The sequence below is a fragment of the Vipera ursinii genome (genome assembly GCF_947247035.1).
Source record: "Vipera ursinii genome assembly, chromosome: 3".
Taxonomy (NCBI): domain Eukaryota; kingdom Metazoa; phylum Chordata; class Lepidosauria; order Squamata; family Viperidae; genus Vipera; species Vipera ursinii.
The window spans coordinates 169,820,829-169,843,143 of NC_139516.1; the positions used below are offsets into that span (position 1 = coordinate 169,820,829).

General features: G+C 38.6%; 1 protein-coding gene across 1 annotated transcript in view; it reads right to left on the reverse strand.

Annotated features, from left to right (window-relative positions):
• Positions 1-18,837, reverse strand: part of LOC310637674 (desmocollin-1-like) — a gene marked incomplete at both ends in the record, with an annotated part of 64,228 nt that extends 45,391 nt beyond the window's left edge. The window contains one exon of the mRNA XM_083358176.1: positions 18,811-18,837. Within this exon, the coding sequence (XP_083214302.1) occupies positions 18,811-18,837 (27 nt within the window). The remainder of the gene's footprint in view (positions 1-18,810) is intronic.
• Between the last annotated feature and the right edge of the window lie 3,478 nt (positions 18,838-22,315).

The window sequence follows — 22,315 nt, forward strand, 5'->3', positions numbered from 1 at the left end:
AGAACTATGTCACCAGTTTCCCCCATCTCCAGGAGACTTTCAACTTGAATTTCCCAAATAGCATACATGCCTGCTTTTAAAATATTTTGTTTTGGTTTTTGTTTTATCCCTAAGGTTTTAGAGAAAGTTCGAGGGATGCAGCTTCCTTTTTAAAGTTTAGTTTAGTACTTTTTTATGTGTTCCCCATCTCAAAGCAACAGAAAATCATACTCATTTTCAGTCATTGTTGGGACTGGTAAGGTAAAGGTAAAGGTTCCCCCGCACATGCGTGCTAGTCGTTTCTGACTCTAGGGGCCAGTGCTCATCTCCGTTTCAAAGCCAAAGAGCCAGCGCTTGTCTGAGGACATCTCCGTGGTCATGTGGCTGGCATGACTAGACACCAAAGGCTCACAGAACGCTGTTACCTTCCCACCATAGTGGTCCCTATTTTTCTACTTGCATTTTACATGCTTTCAAACTGCTAGGTTGGCAGAAGCTGGGACGAGTAATGCAAAAGCCACACAAAGGAGCTTAGCTGCCCACCCTTAACTGGAACAACTAATCAAACTGCCAAAACTCTACAAAGGAAAATCCCACCCCCAAGTTTACTTTTGCTGGCGAATTGAAGAGGCCCCTTTACAAAATTTATTTATTTATTATTATTTATTAATTCAATTTGTATACTGCCCTATTCCCAAAAGACTCAGGGCGGTTTACAGGGCAAAATTTAAAAACAATACAGTATAAAATTAAGTTTAAATTAAATTAAATTAAATAGGTTCCCAAGAATTAAAATCCCAATTTAAAATCATTAAAAATCCCTCAGTCCAGGCCTGATAGCTCAAAGAGCCAGGTTTTTAGGTCCCGGCGAAACGAACAAAGGTCAGGGGGAATCTGGAGTTCCGTTGGCAATTGGTTCCATAGGGCAGGCGCGCCCACAGAGAATGTCCTCCCCCTGGGGACCACCAGCCGACAATCCTTGACCGGCAGTACCCTGAGGAGGCCCTCCCTGTGGGAGTGCACAGGACGATGGGAAATTGATGCTGGGAGCAGGTGCTCCCTCAGATAATCCAGGCTCATGCCATTTAGGGCTTTATAGGTCATGATCAGCACCTTGAATCTCACCCGGAGGGCAACTGGAAGCCAATGCAGCTCGTGGAGAAGAGGCGTTACATGGGAATATCGGGAAACTCCCATCACAACTCGCGCGGCTGCATTCTACACCAGCTGAAGCCTCCACGTGGTCCTCAAGGGCAGCCCCATGTAAAAAGCATTGCAGTAGTCTAGCCGGGAGGTCACGAGCGCATGGGTGACCACTCATCCTGTCAAGAAGTCATATGAAGACCAATGTATTAATCACTACTTCTGAGCATATCACAAACTAGGTTCAGTGGGACTTACAACTAGTAAGCCAGCAGTGGAATGCTCTGTGGAAAAACAAACAGAGTCAGAGTGAAATGGCAGTCTCTGCTACATCTCAGGCCTACTGACTTGCTTTGTTCAGGGCAGAAGCTGAGAAGTAATTATTTACTGTGAGACCCCCATTAGGAAATACTGTGGGCTTTACATCCTTATTATTGTGTTTCTCAATTATGCCATTATAGAGAACTTCCAAGGCTTTCACCAGTAGGATTGTAAGTAATGGCAGTTTTGTTCCTTTGGAATTTCCTAAATGGAGACAGCACCTGGGAGGGGTGGAGAACTCTTTACTGTTAGCAGATCTATTCTTTATAGTGGGGAGGCTAACAGAGAAAGCACCTTCTACTCCACCTCCATCCTTGTTTCCTCTATCAAGTTACCTCTAGATTTGCAGTCTCGGAACTCAATGGGCAGCGTTTATCTCAACAGATACAATGCTTGAAATGTATTCATTCCAATATGCATTTATCTCTGAATATCTTTGACATGGGGAGGGGGACATCAGATAAAGAAAAATAAAGCAATGAGCTATCATCACTGGATTTTTGTACCAAGGAACACTCCCTCCTTTAGTTAACCCAAAGTAGATCTTAAGATTATTAATCAGAACGTAGCTATTAAATGCAAGTATCAGTTTTGACATGTTCAGTGCCTCAGGGATTCAACTGTTTGTATTTTGGAAATAAGAGTGCCATTGTCATTTAGCCAAGGAAGTAATTATTTCTGTAGCTACTTATTTGTGTAATGACTAGTTTAAAAGGGGTGTACCTGCTACAGAAGCTCATGAATTCATTGAAGTGCTTGGCTTTCATTTTGTGCTCTTTGCTAGTGACTTTTTCAATCAATCAGAATAGAGTTGGAAGGGACCCTGGAGGTCTTCTAGTCCAACCCCCTGCTCAAGCAGGAGACTCTATACCAGGCATGTCAAACTCACAACGTCACGTGACGTCGCGTGACGTATCAGAACTTTTCCCATTGCCGAAAATAGGATGGGCGCGGTTTATCCGTGACGCTCCAGCCCGCGGGCCGGCAGTTTGACACCCCTGCTCTATACCATTTTAGATAGGTGGCTGTCCAGTCTTAAAAAAAAAAACAGTGATGAAGCACCCACAACCTCTGATTGCAAGCAGTTCCACTGGTTAATTGTCTTCACTGTTAGGAAGTTTCTCCTTAATTCCAGGTTGCTTCTCTCCTTGATTAGTTTCCATCCATTGTTTCTTGTCTTGGCTTCTGATGCTTTGGAAAATAAGTTGACACACACAAACCCTTATTTGTGGTAGCCCCTCAAATACAGTACTGGAATACTGCTATTTTGGTAGGTTGAATTCTTCCAGCATGGATGCTACAAAAATGCTACTTTAAAAATGTTTGCCATGTGAGGTATTTTTTATTTATAAAGCAGACACCATCAATGGCATTTAATTTGTTGAGAGAATATAAAAATGCATACAGTAAGAGCAATCAGCTATGAAGCAAATATTAGAAAATACTTTCTCAGTCCTCCTTTTCTTATTTTATATGATATTGCATGTTTCATAGTAGTATACTCTTTGTATTTTAGGAATGAATTACTTATTCATCTCAAAGGATGTCAGATTGGGGCTAATCTCCCAAACATTCCAAGCATAATCGTATTAACATCCACATCAACTGCATTCCTAAGCCTCAAAGGGAGTTGTATGTTGGGAATTTATATCAACAGCTTCTGCCATAGTTCAGTAGCAAAGGTACTGCAACAGGAATGTGAAAATAGTTTTGCATAGCTCTTAAGAAATAAGACATCAAAGAGTTCTTGTGACCTTTAAGTACTCCATGTGTAAGAATATGAGGCACAATTCTTACTTGACATCCCTTCAATTCATTCTTTTGTACTGGATACAACAATCCAAAATTCTCTAAATCGGATGTCATCAGTGGTGGGATTCAGCCAGTTCGCACCAGTTCAGAAGAACCAGTAGCTAATTTTTCGTTGCCCGGGCCTAGAATGGATTTCTGGAAGCAGCATCCACACATAGAACCAGTTGTTCACATATTTGAATCCCACCACTGGATGTCATCAAATGCCACAATCGTATTCCTTTGCATTACCTTAACAAAATGAATAATTAAAAATCTTTCCAGAAAGAAGAAAAGAGAGAGATTTCAGATGGGAGAGTTACTTCAGTTAGAAGATTTCTGCCAGATTTTGAGAGGGAAATTCTGATAAAATGCTAAAGTCAAATGCATTTTAAGAGTTGTGAAAATAAATTTACTGTATGTTTAGTGAAAGAATTCCAGCTGGTGTAGTGGTTAAGGCTAGTAATTAGGAAACCATGAGTTTTAGGGTAATGGAATGTGGGAAAGACCTTGGGAGATTGGGCAATGAGATGCTGCCAAGGGAATAGTCAGATAAGACAGCGTAGCTCAGAGGAATAGTGGGTGGGACAGGGGCTCACTCAGGAGATACCCTCCCTAGTTTCTCAGGTGATAATGTAGATGGGGGGGGAGGAGAATTGTACTTCCAGACTTGCAAGATTGATGTCAACCTTGCAGAGTAAACCAGGTAGTATTTCAACCAAATGAGTTCATTCTTCTTTATTGTAATGCTATATTCACAGAATCTTGCAAGTCTGAAAGTACATTTCTCCCTCTGTCTTCTTTACCACCTGAGAAATTAGGGGTGATCTCTCCTGATCCTTTTGCCCTTTCCACTATCCCTCTTATCTGACTATTCCCTTGACAACATCTCTTTGCCCAGCTCCCCACCCCTCAAGGTTTTTTCCCCCACATTCCATTACTTCTAATCCTGCCTCAGGCACAAAGCCAACTGGATCTCCGTGGGCCACTCACTCAGTCCAGGAAGCAAACAATGGCAAACCATTATCAAAATCTTGCCAAGAAAACTGCAATGACTTTTCTAGACAGTCTCTGACCCAAAGGGATACATACACAAACATATTTAATGAGGAAGAATGAAGCCTAAACTACATAAAAGTATCATGAAGTTGCTTTGTAGGGCAATGCAAAATACTAGTGGTAATGTCTTTCCGAAGCCCTTTTTTTTAAGGGGGGAAAAATCACCAATAGGTGATTTATAGGTGATCTTATAGGTGCCTGCACAGAGTTATGAATTTAAAAAAGGATTACACTCATGCAATAGCTTCAAAGCAGATCAGAGGTGGAGAATGGAGAAAGAAAAACTACCTTATACATACATTGTGCCTTATAGTTTAGCTGAGTTTTTCCCTAATAAAAGGCATCTTGTTTTATACTTGTCATGAGACTTGCCCATCCTCAAAAAGTGTGAAGATGATTTGTAGAGAGCAATATGCTCTCAAAAATCATTTGGCTTGATTAGCATGCTTTCAAGGCTGTTGGCAAAGTTAAACCAGTCGTACAACTTTTCTTGGGTGGAGAATTTTGTGAATAATTAGCCTTCGGCTGTGAAACTATAGAGACACACCTGATTTGAACCTGACTTCTCTTCTTGTATCTGGAACCACATGAAGACTAGGATAGAGCAGTTCTGATCATTCTCATGATAAAATCTTTACCATTGTTCATGCGCAATTTACTGCCCTGCATTTCAGCTGAAAGTTTTAAACATTCTTTGGTAGAAGTATCATATGACTAGTAACAATACTACCATACAGTATGTTGAAAATGACACTTACCTTTGGCATGTTTTTTTTTCTTTTTTTCAAATACTTCTTCATTGTTTTTAGACCATCTGAACAATTTAGACTTCTGTGACGTATACGTCTGTGACAATCAAGAATGCTGATGTAGAAAATGTATTTATTTGAGAAGCACCCTAGTTCTAAAGCAGGCATATACATAGAATGAAGGCTATTGCTAAGCACATTGATTTGTGCTTAGATTGTAAGCCGCCCTGAGTCTTCGGAGAAGGGCGGGATATAAATGGGATAAAAAAAAGTGTTAAAAATAATAGAGAAATCTTGTAATTATGCAACTCATAGTACTACTGTATGCTATTGTATGTCTTCAAGGCATTAATCTACTTGAAGAGGGAAACTGAAGAAGCACTTATCTTCACCTGTTTTAATTATGTTGCTAAGAAAGTCCAGTTGCCTTTTGAAAAGCACCTTTGGGACCACTATGACCTGGATGATTGAGGATCTCCATAGACCAGGGGTGTAAAACTGCCAGCCCACGTGCTGGACACGTCATCCAGAAGCTGCGCCCACCCCATTGCCAGCAATGGCAAAACCATCCTGATACATTGTGTGATGTCATGTGACATCACGAATTTGACATATCTGCCAATAGACAGATTGTTAGGATAGAGCTTGAAAAAGTATCTGAAAGGGAAAGTTTCCTCTATTCGTCTCTTAGATCATACTGTTTATTGGATACCATCATGTGGCTTTTAGCCCCTTTCAACCTACATTTCATCTTCATTTTTTCACCACTGTATAGAAGTTAATTGTCAATTAGTAAACCAATGTTCACTTAGGGGAGGGCATTTACAGGAATAGAACTTTTCTTGAATATTGTCTCCTGAATAGTTACTTGTATTGTAAGTTACTTCTTCATAATTGAAGGACAGAAAGTACTGAACCAGATCTATAAGGGACAGGAGCTTTAGCCTGTTGCAGCCTAATTGCAGGTAGCCTTACCTGCCACACCTCCATGTTGCAAATGCTCATATTTTTGTAAGGTCAAAATTCCTGCCACTCCCAAATCTAAGTCAACATACAGGCTAACTCACCAGCAATTGGGCTGTCCAGTGACCTGATCTGTACTCTGCATCATAGCAAAATCAGAAGTCAATTCTACATAAACCTCATGTTGCAATCTTATTTTAAACTCTGGTCCTGTTTTTATTGTATCTGAAAGAAATTGATTTGGTTCTCACCATATCCCTATCTATATAATCAGATATGAAAGTAGGAATAAAGATTTATCTCAGCAAGATTGTATTTCATCTTAAGACCTCATGGATGTTACAGTTTACCGCAGTCTAGAACTTTTAATTGACTAATTTGGAGACCAATCCTTGAATTTCCTAACATGATCACTGATCAAATATCTAAATTGAATTCAGATGTATAAAACATTGGTGGCAGCATGAAAATGTTGGATTAGTCAGTCCAACAGTATACAGTATAGTGCAAATTCAGCCTTCTTTCTCTCCTAATGAATATAATTAGTGTTCGGGCCACTACCTCCAGTAATTTTTTCAAGGAACTTAGCTAAAAAATATATCAATTTTCCTGATCAAAATTCAAGCATATTTTGCTATACCTTGACAATATCCCCATAAGGTAACATAATCAAGAACAATTATGCAGCATGACACCCTGATAGCTTTATCTGGACTGTCTGTTAAATAATCAGGATAAATTTATTTCTCTAAAAGTAACAAAATTTTGCTACATTATGTGTGTAAACTTCACTCACAAATGATTGCTAATAATTCTTGTTAAGGATTAGTTTTATATTGCTCATTTTATTGATTTCAATTTTTATTGGTCAATGATCATAATAAAGTTCTGTCTGTCTACTATCATTACTGTAGCTTTATTTATTTATCAAATCTATACACCACCCATATCATCGTCTAAGTGACTATGAGTGATTTACAAGTAAAAATCCTTTAGGCTCAGTAAAATATCATATATTGCATTTTAGCATGCCCTACATCAAGTTGGAAAACTAAGATTTCATGCAACCCTTGGATATTTTTGCAGCCCACCCAAATATTCAATTTAAATCCTTCCAAAATGAGCTGCTTATGAGTCCATGGGACTCCATTCTCACACCATTTAAAATAATAATAATAATAAACAATGACCCATACTAATTATAGCATCTGGGAAGGACCAGTTGAGAAGTTTATTAATAAACCATTATTTTTAATAATCTTAGACATGAGTTGCCTTTTTATTTTATCCTTTATTTTTTTATCAAATTTATTTGCCGCCCATATTGTGGTTCAGGTGAAGCATTTGTAACATTTAAAAGTATACCTAAGTATTTATTTGCTTGGCCTCTTTTTTGTAATGAATCTTGGATTGTGCCATGGTGGTGCAATGGTTAGAATGCAGTATTGCATGCTAACTGTGTCCACCAGCCTGGAGTTCGATCTGATGGGGTTGAGTGTTGACTCAGCCTTCCATCCTTCCAAGATTGGTAAAACAAGGATCCAGATTGTTGGGGGCAATATGCTGACACTGTAAACTGTAAAGTAAAGACACTGTAAAGTACTATGGAGCAGTATATAAGCCCAAGTGCTATTGCTATTGTAGAGAGAGGTATAAATAAAATACATACTTTAAATGGAACATAAAATACATAATTTAAGACATAAAAGCAGGTGCTTCTCTTAATATGATTTTCGCATATCCATGGGATTTGGGGTGATTTTCAGTTCTCAAGAAATTTTTAAACCTATCAAATTTGTTCCAATCAGTGCTAATTCCACATTTTTTGGAAAAAAAATACTATTCTCTTAAATGCACAGATTTAATTTAAAGGGTAAAATACGCAACTATATAACTATAAAATACGCAAGACTGAGTGGCTGTACATTCCGGCTTCCCGAGACACCTGGGATGTTCCACCTCTTTCTATGGGGGGTGAGCTTTTACCCCCTGTGGATAGGGCTCGCAACTTGGGAGTCCTCCTAGATTCACGACTCACTTTGGAGGATCACATAGTGGCCGTGACTAGGGGGGCTTTTGCCCAGGTTCGCCTGGTGCGCCAGTTGCGGCCCTATCTGGACCGGGAGGCCTTGTGTATGGTCACTCATGCGCTCGTGACCTCTCGCCTAGACTACTGTAACGCTCTCTACATGGGACTTCCCTTGAAGACTACTCGGAGGCTCCAACTGGTACAGAATGCGGCCGCGAGAGTTGTCTTGGGAGTTTCCCGGTACTCCCATGTTACACCTTTGCTCCGTGAGCTGCATTGGTTACCAGTTGTCTTCCGGGTAAGGTTCAAGGTTTTGGTTATGATCTTTAAGTCCCTACATGGCATGGGTCCGCGATACCTCGAGGACCACCTGCTGCCGGCGTCGACTCCCCTCCGCCCTGTGCGCGCCCACAGAGAGGGCCTCCTCAGGGTGCCTCCTGTCAAGGAATGTCGACTGGTGGCCCCCAGGGGGAGGGCCTTCTCTGTGGGTGCTCCGGCGTTATGGAACCAACTGCCGGTTGAGCTCCGGATGGCATCAGACCTCCGATCCTTCCGTCGCGGGTTGAAGACCCATTTATTTGAACTAGCGGGTCTGGCCTGATGGGGGTACTTGGGTTTTTTATAGGTTTGTTTTATTATTCTGGTTTTAACTTGGGCATTAATTTAATTATCTTTTAATGTTTGTACTGTTGTTTATATTTATGCCCTGTGAACCGCCCTGAGTCCCTTTGGGAGAAGGGCGGTATAAAAATCTCAATAAATCTTAATCTTAAATCTTATATGGGGACATGAGGATTTGTTTCCTTTGCATAGGAATACTTTATTGTCCAATTCTTTATTATTTATTTACTTATTTATCACATTTATATCTCAATATTATTGATTTTTTTATATTATTTTCATTTTGTTTACCTATGGTATAATTATAACCTATTGATAATTGGAATACCACTTTTTTTAATGATCCTGTAATCCCTTTTATCAGGGTGGAGTCGGAGCAACTGAATGGTGCTGAGCATTTACTAGCCAGATGCCCTTCCTGACACCTACATGGAATTCAGAACATATATTTTCTCTTTGTGCTCTGATAGAGAAACATCTGTCGCTACCTAGGACTGAGCTCTCAAGCTCCCGAGTGTGAGGTGAGTGTCTTCACCTCTAGGCAACCTCACTGCTCGGCAATTGGAATACTACATAAGCCTAATAAAATATCAAAGAATAAATGCCATTACTTATTTCCAGGATTGTACAAAATCCTCAGTGAGAGTGAGAAACAGATAAAAGGGAAATATTTTTAATCATTCTGATCTGTTATTTCATATGCAATTTTTGTAGCAAATGTATGTCCCATTAAAACAGACTATTTATAGAATTATTTCTGGAAAATATTAAAAGAAACTTGAAAAAAAGTCTAAGTGCTCAATCTTGTTTCAATCCACAAAAATAAAGAATTTTAATCCATCTTTTCATTATCATTTACAGGGTGTGTCAGGTTCCATTCTTTCTTTGATCCTTTTCAACTTTTAGATGTAGCTGCTGGATGAGGTAATCTATCAACATGAACTGAGGTATCATCAAAGTGCAGATCATACCTAATTGTATATTTCTGTCTGGGTGATACCGTCAAGTTTGCTTCCCAGAGTCTGAAAGACGTAAGGTGCAAAACAATATGTTTTCATCTCAATACCGGCAAAATCAAGCATGTGTTAGTTTCAGTACTCCCAAATCCAGAGATTTTCCATCTTTTGCTCTGAATGGGATAAACTCAAACAGAGTTGGTGTGCGATTTGGGAGTCCTCTTGAACTTGTGGCTCCTTCTCAAAGATTTAAGGTGCTGGTACTTACCTTTAAAGCCCTACATGGCTTAGGCCCGGGATATTTGCAGGACCGTCTGCTACCGGGGACGACTTCCCATCGCCCAGTGCGCTCACACAGAGAGGGCCTCCTCAGGGTGCCGTCGGCCAGACAATGTCGGCTGGCGACCCCCAGGGGGAGGGCCTTCTCTGTGGGAGCACCAGCCCTTTGGAACCAGCTTCCCCTTGAGCTTCGGATGGCCCCGGACCTCCGGTCCTTTCACCGCGACCTCAAAACTTTTCTCTTCCATCAGGCTGACCTGGATTGATGATGGGTTTTTAAATGTTTAATTTTTAATTGTAGTTAATTTATTTTGGGGCTATTTAATTCGTTTTTTAATTTTTGTATTGTTGTTTTTATTGTTGTAAGCCGCCCTGAGTCCCTTGGGAGATAGGGCGGCATATAAGTCCCAAAAATAAATAAATAAATAAATAAATAAAGAACAAGTGGCAGTCTTGGTCAACAAGACCTTTACACAAGCCCATCTTGTGCACCAATCACACCCATGCCTAGACTGATCATTCATGATCATTCATTAGTCACCTCTCGTATTTTGAAATAAAAACATGAAATAAAAAAATACTGAATTAAATCCCTGATACCACCACTGGGAAAAAAACACCTATCTCTCATGCTGAATATCTGAGGAACAAGAATAAAACATAGGAAAAAGGGATTCTGAAATAGATCACGAAGTCTAGACAGGTGTATAAGGAATCAGACAATTCCTGAGATAAGATTATAGTGGTCAGGTTGCAAATCCCTTTCAACAAGAAATCAGTATTTATATATCTATCTTTAACTTTTGGTTCTAATCCAGATATAAACAGTTTAATGTAGTCATTAAGTACTAGCCTAGAATCCAGGAGGTTATGAGTTCTAATCCCAACTTAGGTATGAAGTCAGCTGGGTGGCTTTGGGCACCCACTCTTTCTCAGCCCAACACACCTCAGAGGGTTGTTGTTGTGGGGAAAAGAGGAGAAGGAAGGAGTATTAGATATGTTCACCACCTTGAGACATTTATAAAATAATAAAGGCAGGATAAAAATCTAACAAACAATCAAAGAATGAGATAAAAACTATGTACATATAATGAGATTCTTGTGGCAATACATAATATTAGTACACTAGAAAAGAACGCAGCATAATGTTATTATGTCCTACAACAATCACATCCTTTAAGAGAGACAGATATAATCAGGGCTTTTTTTGTCATAGAACGCTCAGAACGGAGTTACGGCACCTTTTTTGGATGGAACCTTGTAGGGTAGGCAAGGCGGGTTGTATGACATGTGTGAGTTCCGGCACCTTTTTGTTTTACAAAAAAAGCACTGGATATAATCATCATTTACTATTTTTGAATTTATTATTGTTACAATCTACTTTTCAATAGAAGAGAGTAACTGTAGTTCAGAGTTGAACTGGAGCATTCTTAAAGCTCAACCAAGCTGAAAGAGCAACAAGAGCTCCACAAACAGAAGCATCTAGATATACAAATAATTCTCTAATATCTTGCAAAGTCAACCAAGTGTACGGTGTGTACAATATAGGTAGCAAACACTACCTATGCAATTATCATTAATGAGGATTGAGAAACTGCAGTTTGAAGTGAGGGATAGGTAGTTGGTCCTAAAATTGTAGAATAGAATAGAATAGAATAGAATAGAATAGAATAGAATAGAATAGAATAGAATAGAATAGAATAGAATAGAATAGAATAGAATAGAATAGAATAGAATAGAATCTGGAAGGGACCTTGGAGATCTTCTAGTCCAGGTCCCCACTCAAGCAGGAGAACCTATACCATCTCAGACAAGTGACTTTCCAGTCTTTTTTTAAAAAAAAACCTCCAGTGATGGAGCACCCAGGATTTCTGAAAGTAAGCTTTTTTACTGGTTATTTGTCCTTGATGTTAGGAACTTTCTGCTTAATTCCAGGTTGGTCAGTTCTTTGGTCAGTTTCCAACCATTGTTTCTTGTCCTGCCCTCTGGTGCTTTGGAGAATAATTTGACCCCCTCTTCTTTGTGACAGCCTCTCAAATACCGTAATACTGCTTTCATGTCACCAGTATTTTTTCTTTTCTTTAGACTAGCCAAACCACATCCTGCAGCCATTTTTCATATGTTTTAGTCTCCAGGCCTTGGATCATCTTAGCTGCTCTTCTCTGAACTTTTTCCAATATCTTAACATCTTTTTTGTAGTATGGTGACCAAAATTGGTTGCAGTATTCCAGGTGTGGTCTCACTAGGGTTTCATAAAGCGGTACTAATACTTTGTGTGATTTTGATTCTATGCCTCTATTTATACAACCCAGGATTGCATTAGCATTTTTGGTTGCTCCTACATACTGCTGGCTCATAGTCAAGTGATCATCCACTAGGACTCCAAGGTCCCTTTCACTGTTACTGTTTTTAAGCCAGGTCTCACCCAATCTGTATTTGTACCTTTGGTTTTTCCTGCCTAAATATAAGACTTTGCTTTTCTCCACATTGAAAATCATTTTGTTGGATAGGGACCATTGTTCCAGTTTGTCAAGATCTTTTTGAATCCTGAGTGTGTCTTCTGGGGTGTTGGCTACTCCTGTCAGTTTGATGTCATCTGCAAATTTGATGAGTTCCCCTTCAATTCCCTCATCTAAGTAATTTATGAAGATATTGAAGAGTACTGGGCCTAAGACCCCACTGCTTACTTCTCTCCATGTGGATGTAGTCCCATTGAGGACTACTCATTAGTATGGTTTGTCAGCCACCTACAGATCCATCTAGTGGTGATGTTATCTATTCCACCTTTTCCTAGTTTACCAAGGAATAGGTTGTGGTCTACCTTGTCAAATGCCTTACTGAAATTTAAGTATACTACATCCACTGTGTTTTGCTGGTCTACTAGTTTAGTCACTTTATCGAATAATGAGATAAGATTGGTTTGGCATGATTTGTTTTTAACAAACCCGTGCTGGCTATTATTATGACTTTGTTTGCTTATAGTTGTTCGCAGATCTGTTTTTTGATTATCTTCTTTAAGATCTTCCCAGGTATTGATGTTAAACTGATTGGTCTGTAGTTTCCTGGGTCCGTTTTCCCCCCCTTTCTTGAAGATGGGGACCACATCAGACCTTTTCCAATCCTCAGATACTTCCCTGGTGCTCCTGGATTTATGAAAGATGTGGTACAATGATTCTGAGATAACATCTGCCAGCTCTTTCAGTACTCTGGGATGTAATCTGTCGGGTACCAGTGATTTATATTTGTCAAGGTTGGATAGGTGCTCTCTTACCATATTCTTGCTTATTTTAATTTTTGTTTCTAGTATCTTTTGCAGTGGTTTTTTTTTTGGTATGTTGGGCTATGGTTTCTTTTTGTGTGAAGACTGATGCAAAGTATGAGTTAAGCAGCTCTGCTTTCTCCTTGCCATCTTTTCTCTTTAGTGGGCCTACAGTTTCCTTGACTTTTTTCTTGTTGTTAATATGTTGGAAGAAACTTTATTGTCCTTGATTTCTGTTGCAAGTCTTTGTTCTTTCTGAGCCTTTGCTTTGCTTTCTTCATCTTTGCGTGTTCTGGCTGGCTGTTATGTGCCCCTCTTTCCATTGTTTGTGGTTGTCCTTTTTGTCTTTTAGTTTGTTAGAGAGATCTTTGTGAAGCCATGCTGGTTTCTTCCTGGATTTCTTGTTTTTCTTTCTCAATGGTAGGGATAGTTTTGGATGGTATTGGTATTGGATGACTTACTCTTGCAACCACCGTACATGCCAGAAAAGAAAAGCAGCTTATAATATCATTACAAGGAGAAATGATGGTTTATCTGTTACATATTTATATTACTCTTCAGGCAAAATACTAAAGTAGATGTGGCTGTAGGGCTCCTCCAAGATTCAGTAGAACATTCAGTGTAATATTCATGAGATCAGCCAAACCTGTAGTGTAACTTCAAGGATTTACCTAGTTTAAAAAGGAAACACTCTCCTTTCTTCAAAAAACTGGGCAAAGAACTAGAAAAATCTCATATCCATTTTACATCATGACTACCTTTTGTGATGTTCACCTCCATGATAATGTTAAATGTGGGCATCTGATCTCTAAAGGTAGCCAACCATATCTCTATTCATGGCTGGAGAAACAGTCTGCAGGCTGCATGCTTGAGGATAAACTCTCAGGTCAGGTCTCTCACTCCTTGGGTGGTCATTTCTGTTCATCCACAGGCAGAGAAATCTAGAAGGTTGACTAACTATAGGAGAGCCCACAGGAATGCAGCTGTAAATATTTCCTTCCATTATTCATTATAATCTCTCTTAGCAGTTCAAGATTTCACTGACTTGGAGATCACCAAATTTAATTTAGACATCAAACTGACATTACAAGTTACCTGGTTTGATGCTAATTAAATAAATCTAATGAGGTTCAATTACCAATTTAGAAGGTGTAAATGTAGAAATGTTTTAGTTTTATGAAAGTATCTCCTAGCTGTGTTTTCTCAAGTATTTTTGTCCTCATTTCTCTATTTCTCTTTCTGGGGAAGTGATGAGGAATTCTGAACTGTGGGACCGGAACCAGAGTTCTAAAATAATTATTTAATGCAGACCTCTTAAGGTTGAATTGGTTTTTGTTATTAGTTGGTATTCAATCTATATATTCTCATTCTGTTTTTAGAAGTTCCATTAATCCTTCATAAAAAAAGTTTAAAATATGTAATATATTTAATGTTTTGCCTGGTTAAAATAAACATGTTTTTGTGTTTTTAATAGTTTAGAGAAGTAAAAAAATATATACTTATATTTTTATAACAAAAGTTATAAAACTAAATGAAAGAGCAATTTTTTTTAAATCATGTGATAGCTCTTCCTAGCCAAAAGTCTTCAAACAGAGCATAGATGATCATCTGTAAGAAATGCTGTAGTAGATCCTGCAATGAGCAGAAGGTTTGACTACATGACCGCTACTGTTATTCCAACTTTATGTTTTCAGTACCTTGTAATTTAATATGAAAGGTAATCATAAAAATAGTGATGACAATTAAATAGTAAGTAGATTTATTCCTAAGAAAGTCAAAATTCATTCATTTATTCATTGGATACCTCTGTGTTTTCTTTTTCATGCAAATACAAATAAGATTTTCCAATATGTTTGGAATTTATTTCAGTTAATAATATTTTACAATTGCAAACAATTTATAAGCAAGTTAATATTGCCAAAGAGAACAGTGGTTCATAACAAGAACTGGATTAGGAATGCAAAAATATAAATTATTTATTTATTTGCAAAAGAGGAACGGAATCACTAAAAAACACAACCTACTCTTCCGTTGTTAGATATGACAGCCCTGTATTTAAATCCTACACCTTTTTCTTCTGCCTTTTTGAGCCAACAGACTTTTGACTGTTCTTTTCCCTTCCCTGAAAGGCACCTACTCACTATTTCCACAACAATTCTGTCTGAACTGAGCTTCATTGGTTCCTGTCTTGCCAGCTTCAGCCCTTAATCTTATAAATCTAAAAGGCATTTTAAAGTCTTTATAATCTCCATGCAACAAAAAGGCTATTGAGGCAAGCAGCTCCTATTGCCATAGGAGTTTCCTGCCATGGATTAATTATAGATTTATTTCCAAATGATTTCTCTAGCTTTTTTGCTGTAGGATCTGCTGAGGTAGAGTTGCTTTCAACCCACCAAATTCCTCCAGGTCTCATTCCTTGACCAATGAGGCTCCAGATTCCCTGAAGATTAAGCTTCCTCAGTTCCTGAAAGCAGATCCAGACTCTAAAGAGAAAGCATCCATTCCTGGTCATAAGTACTGGCATAAGCACTGGCATATATTGCCTTTGATTCTTGCTGTATATATTTATGTGACTAATTGCCACTTGATTCAAGCAACTGACAGATCAGTCAAGCCCTCTTGAAAGAAGAGTTTCACCACCCAAAGGAACTGACTGACTCAAGCAATAATTGATATAATCCCATTTCTGAATACAAATAGGTACTTGCCTAAAACTATTAACCAATGTTGGCAGTACACATACTATATAGTGCTTTAGTAGGCTGAATCAAACCATTTTAGTGGGTAAAAGCAACTCTGCTAGCTATATGGGAAAGGGAACAATATTTGGAACATCTTGGGTAGCAACCTAGATCAACAGAGTAGGAGCAGCAGTTGTGAACAGAAATGAGTTTATTTGTCTCAGGAATACATGAAAGCTTTGTGCCTGCTCCTCCACAGGGAATAGAATCCAATCCAGAGTCAAAGACCTATGCACTTTCCAGTGCTATAAGCTGCCAATAGACAATACTGTTGTCTCAGTTCATCATTTCCCTTTATCTCTGTGCATCATATCCATTGCAATGTCCAGCTGTTGTCTATGTCCCAAAGGTCCTTTTTTAAAAAAATAAAAAAAAGAAAGCACCTTGGTGACATGTCCAGCTAGTGACTGGACTACAATATCTGACCTCAATTATAGAGAAATAGAGAGCAGTATATTGCTGGCCAAAGACCAAATCTATCTATAATGTTGTCTAGAGTTTCATGTAGTTATTAAACAACAGAACGGGAGCCTCTTAGCCTAACAATAAGAGAACTGAGTAGAGGTTGGTTGGACATAATGTGGAGTATCCTTGGAAACAGGAATGGAATCACTAAAAAACACAACCTGCTATTCTGTTGCTAGAAGTGATACAATGATCAATTATATAACAAGTAAAAAAGCTTCCAAACGGAGGGCTACTATCTTTAGAACATGCCTAGTTTAAGACACGGAACTACTATCTGTTGTACTGAGATGATTGAAAAGATACAAAATCAGAGTTTAAGGATTTATCAGTCGTTGCTATAAGGGCGTCAAATTCCACACAGAATTTTGAGTGGCATTCTTCTCAAAGGGCTTAGTAAATACACCAGTCGATGGCTGAAGATAGAAGAACTATCATTTCTTGAGATGGGTGGAAGGGGGTTTCCTCACAGCCACACATTTGACACAATACCCAATGAGCTTATCGAGGGAGGAGTTAGCTCTATTATAGCAAATTTTCTGTTACTAAAGCTTTGCTTTTGGCCAGGAGTTCTGGATTTTTTTCTTAAACAAAAACTGTAACAGATTCCAGAGTCTAAAAAGTTTGAAAATCCCTGCTTTAGTCTTCCTACCACTCATTTTATTATTTGACATTGCTTCAAAAGCCAAAAATCATTCCAGGTTCTAGGGTTTAGGGAAAACTGAATGAATGATGCTTTTATATCCTTTTCTTTAATATGGTAAGAATTTCCATAGATCCTTTATTCCTACAACAGGGAGGGACTGTCACTAGTAGGGTATATGAGAATTTCTTGACATGAACTGAGAGGCGAAATTAGTCATTGTTGTAGCTTGTCCTGTGGAACAATCTCTGAATTAGGCAGAGGTGTGGCTAACATGCTTGAAGACCAGAAAATTTGAAACTTGATTGGGGGGGGGAATCAAATATTTACTTTTAAAGGAATGATGGGATAGCAAAATATTTCATTTATACATTCCATTTTGCAAAATAATGAAGGTAACCATGGGCAAACAATTGCCAGTGTGTAGCCTTATTCCTTTCTTTCTAAAGCTCCCAGAAACCTTGTAGCATCCACAAGAGGGGGGTGGAGAGAGAAAGATAAAATAGTAGAAATCATATTGTGATACAAGTCCCATCTTTTTCCATGTGTCCTTAACAAAAGGGCTGGAGTTTGCCTCACAAGGCCAATTCTGCCAGTTTGGTTTTTTATTTATATACACATCCCCCTTTCTGAACATTATATTATATTTTAAAAAATTCAGTAACAAACTGCTGACTTGTTTATTATTTTTAATAGGTAGCATAATAAGCATATTAAGTTTCTAATAGGTGTATCTTGCTTATTAAACTTCAAATAAGCTTGGGTTATTTTAGTCTATATTCTCAAAAACAAGCAAAAAAAAAAGACTAAATTCCATCTCACTTCTTCTAATGGCTATCTTCTACTGTTCTAGGAGGCTAGCCAGCTAGCTTTCATCACCATCTGCCTGTCTTCCAGATGCTACCCTTAATGACAATACAATCATGTGGTTGCCAAAAAGAAAAGAGGACATCCCTCAAACTCCAGGATACAGTAGTTAGCCTAGCTTTTATCCTTGCCTGCCTGCCCCGCACCATTTTATAGTTGTATAACATTAGGGTGGGGAAAACCTTTGAGCTACTGTTAAAGTAGAAAAAGACCCTGGCTTTTACTGTATTTAATGTTCCTGATACTCTACAACTATCTTCCTCAAACTAGTGCACTCTAGTTATACTGCAATTCCAAAAGATGCCAGCAAGAGACAGTGGAATTTGTGATCCATCATATTTCAAGGAAAAAGTTTACAAAATCTTTTCAACAAAATAGACTCTACCTCAGGGGTAGGCAAACTCGGCTCTTTTATGACTCATGGACTTCAACTCCCAGAATTCCTGAGTCAGCATAACTGACTCAGGAATTCTGGGAGTTGAAGTCCATGAGTCATAAAAGAGCCAAGGTTGCCTACCCCTGCTCTACCTCAATGGTTGATAACTTGATATCCAAAGAATGCTGTTTATGAGGGAGTGGGGTCAATGACACTAAAATAGCAGGCATGACCTACCTAGTACCTGTAATCAAGGATACAGGTATCACATGCCTGATAAAAAGGAGCAGAGCTTTGATCATTCATCTGCACTTAGTATTCTGATGTCACTGAATCCCCGGAGGATACCCTGGGCTCAGAGTCTCATGCTGTCCTGAAGAAGTTCCAAACCTTTTGCCAAATTGTAAAATGAAAGTGACGTTAGGAAAAAGTTTTTGAATACATGACTGGAGAGTAATCATATTTATTATATTTAATTTTAATTAAACTTAAATGTAAAGAAAATGAAATAAATTGAATTTTGATTGTTGCCCCACTGACTAGTTTTTGCAGGACCGTCCCCAACATACCTCTGAAAAGCCAGGTGGTGTACTCATTGCCTATGTAAAAAGTTTTAAAATGCTGTGGTTTAGTAGTAGCTAGTAAGGCTGTGTAATACTTCAGTCAGTTCTAAAAATGTTTCAGAGCATAAAGGAACAGAAATTTAGGACTTGTCTGCAGCTCTTTAAAGCAGTCACATCTTTTCCTGAGATCATCTGGTTGCTTTATAATTCTCAAAAAAGTGGCTGTTTTAGAATGTTGCAAGCAGCTCCATGTGGTCTACATCTTTTTGGAACTGAATCTGAAGCATTATACAATCCACATGAAAACTATTCAGTAACAAAATTTTAGAATTCTTGCCTCTCATCTTAGTTATAACTGATTCGCTTCTTTCATTAATTGAAAAGTGAGGGACAAGTGCTAGACAGATAAAAAAAATTTAAACTGTAGTAGCAGCATATTTCAACAAATTAATTGTAGCCTATATCTTTCTTTCCAGTGAAGAAGTTCAGAGAGATATTGCAAAGATCATGATGGACCTTTAATGGATCTGTATCTAACACACACATGACGGAATGATATTGAAGTTCACTCATCACCAACTCAAAATGCTGAGTCTTGCTGGCAGGTGCACAAATGGTTCTTGCTGTCTCACCAGGGAAGTTCCAATAAAGTTTTGACTCAGGTGGGCCACACCTCCGTTTAAGCCTTAAAACGTCCCATTGCAAGTTGACTCATGGGACATCTAAAGACTGCTTTTCATATGAACTGTATGACAGCATGGGGGTGCTCCCCCAAATGACTCTCACCTCTAAAAATTCACATGGGAGAAGGTGACCAAGTATGCAATGTATTCTTCAAGCAAGAGTTAGTAGTTCAAAGGAAGACATAGAACTTAAGACTGGCTTTCCTGCATTTCAAGAGCATCTTGTATTATGAATGATAAAAATACCATGCAAAGTAATCTTAAATTAAATCATGCATGTAGATATTTCAGACTGAATTTAAAGTAAATCATATAAAAGGACTGTTTGTTACCTGTAAGTTCACAAAAGAAACATTTTGCTCAAAATCATCCACAAATTTGAAAAAAAAACAATATTTTAATTTCCAGGTAATATCTCATTACCAACTGTTGGTCTTCATCCAACCCCAATCATACTAATTTGTGTTCATTTTTATTAATTATATTTGCATTAAAATATTTTCACATCAGTAAAATGTCATTATAATTTACATGATTAAAAAACGGATACATTAGAGTAGCAATATTTGTTATAACAACAAGCCATACTATAAAAATAAAATCCAGTGGAAGTATAAATGTAATTAATTTTCAGAGGTTTCATTTGCCTGATTTCAGAAAGCCAGGAAGTAGAAATGATGGAATTTTCTTTCCTTTTCTGTGTCCCTCCCACCCTTTCTTTTTTTTGAAGCATCCACAGAAAAAGCACTTTACTTAGAGAATCATACATTGAATTGAATCACTTTAAAAAAATGTGTCCAATTTTGTTAAAAAGAAGTTAAAAAGACAGCAGTAGTTAGATCAGAGGCCCTCAAATTAGTGCCCTCTATTCCAGGAGCTGTTATCCAAAATAGATAGAGGGATTGCACTAAGTAGATGACAGACCTTTTTATGTAAGTAGATGTAAATTCAGTACATAACGTACTATGCATTCAGAAAATATTCAGACCTTCATTTTTGTCAATTTAGTTATGCTGCACCTGATTCTAGTGTTATTGAAATTCATTTTTGCCTCATTAATCTACACTTGGTACCCCATAATCAAAAAGTGAAAATAGAATTTTAGAAATGTCTGTAAATTTATTAAAAAGAAAAAAAACTAAAATATCACATTGGCATAAGTATTCAGATCCTTCACTCAGTACTTTGTTGAACAATCTTTGGTAGCAATTACAGCCTCAAGTCTTTTGGGGTATAATGTGACAAGCTTTGCACACCTGGATTGGGAGATTTTCTGCCATTCTTCCTTGCAAATCCTCTCAATCTTAAGCAAGTTGGATGGTGACTGTCAGTAGACAGCCACTTTCAAGTTCCTCCAGAGATATTCAATAGGGTTCACATCAGAACTCTGGCTGGGCCACTCTAGGACATTTACAGAGCTGTCCCTAAGCCATTCCTGTGTTGTCTTGGCTGTGTGCTTAGGATTGTTGTTATGTTGGAAAGTGAACTTTTAGACCAGTTTGAGGTCCTGAATGCTATGGAAATGGGACAAATTTTCATTGAAAATATCCCTGTACTTTGCTGCATTCAGCTTTCCCTCAATCCTGACCAGTTTTCCAGTCTCTGCTGCTGAAAACCTCCCCACAGCATGATACTGCCACCATCATGCTTCACTGTTGGGATAGTATTGGGCAGGTGATGAGCAATGCCTGGTTTCCTCCAGACATAACATTTAGAATTGAGGCCAAACAATTCAATCTTGGTTTCATCAGACCAGAGAATCTTGTTCCTCACAGTCTGAGAGTCCTTCAACTGCTTTTTTGAAAACCCCAAGCAGGCTTTCATGTGTTTTGCACTGAGGAGAGGCTCTCTTCTAGCCACTCTGCCATAAAGCCCAGATTGATGGAGGGCTGCCATGATGGTGGTCCTTCTGGAACTCTGTCCCATCTTCACACAGGATCCCTAGAGCTCAGTCAGAGTGACCATCGGGTTCTTGGTCACCTTTCTTATTAAGGCCCTTCTCCCCTGATTGCTCAGTTTGACTGGGTGACCAGTTCTTGGAAGATCCCTGGTTGTGCCAAACTTTTTCCATTTGAGAATTATGGATTCCACTGTGCTCTTAGGAATGATGCCATAGCTACTGCTTTACACTCTGTAGCAAGTCATCTTGAGAAACCTGGAAGCTATGTTAGAATGTTCTTTGTTGATTATAGCTCGGCTTTCAACACCATTTTGCCGAGCATTCTCATCGAGAAGCTGACTGACTTGAAATTTTCCCCCTCCATCTGCAATTGGATTCAAGACTTCCTTAGGGACCAGTTACAAAGAGTGAGAGTCAGGTCTGCTTTGTCCACCCCCCTGAAGCTTTGCACTGGCTCACCACAGGAATGCGGGCTTAGCCCCTACCTGTACTCTTTGTACACATATGACTGTGTATCATCCAACCCATCTACTGCGATAATTAAGTTCGCAGATGATACTACCATGGTGAGTCTTATTACAGGTGGGGATGAGACAGCATACAGGGCGGAGGTACAAAAACTATCCATATGGTGTTGTAACAACAACTTGCACCTGAACATCGGCAAGATGAAAGAGATGGTGCTAGACTTCCGGAGGAAAAAGGAGGAAACTGCCCCACTTTACATTGGGGAGGACTGTGTGGAGACAGTTTCCTCCTTTAAATTTCTGGGAATCAACCTCTGTGAAGATCTTACCTGGAAAGTTAATACAACCCAGGAGGCCAGAAAAGCCCAACAGAGACTTCACTTTCTCAGGGTCTTGCAGAAGAACAGGGTAGAACAACGGCTTATGACCCTCTTTTACCAGTCTACTATAGAGAGCGTCCT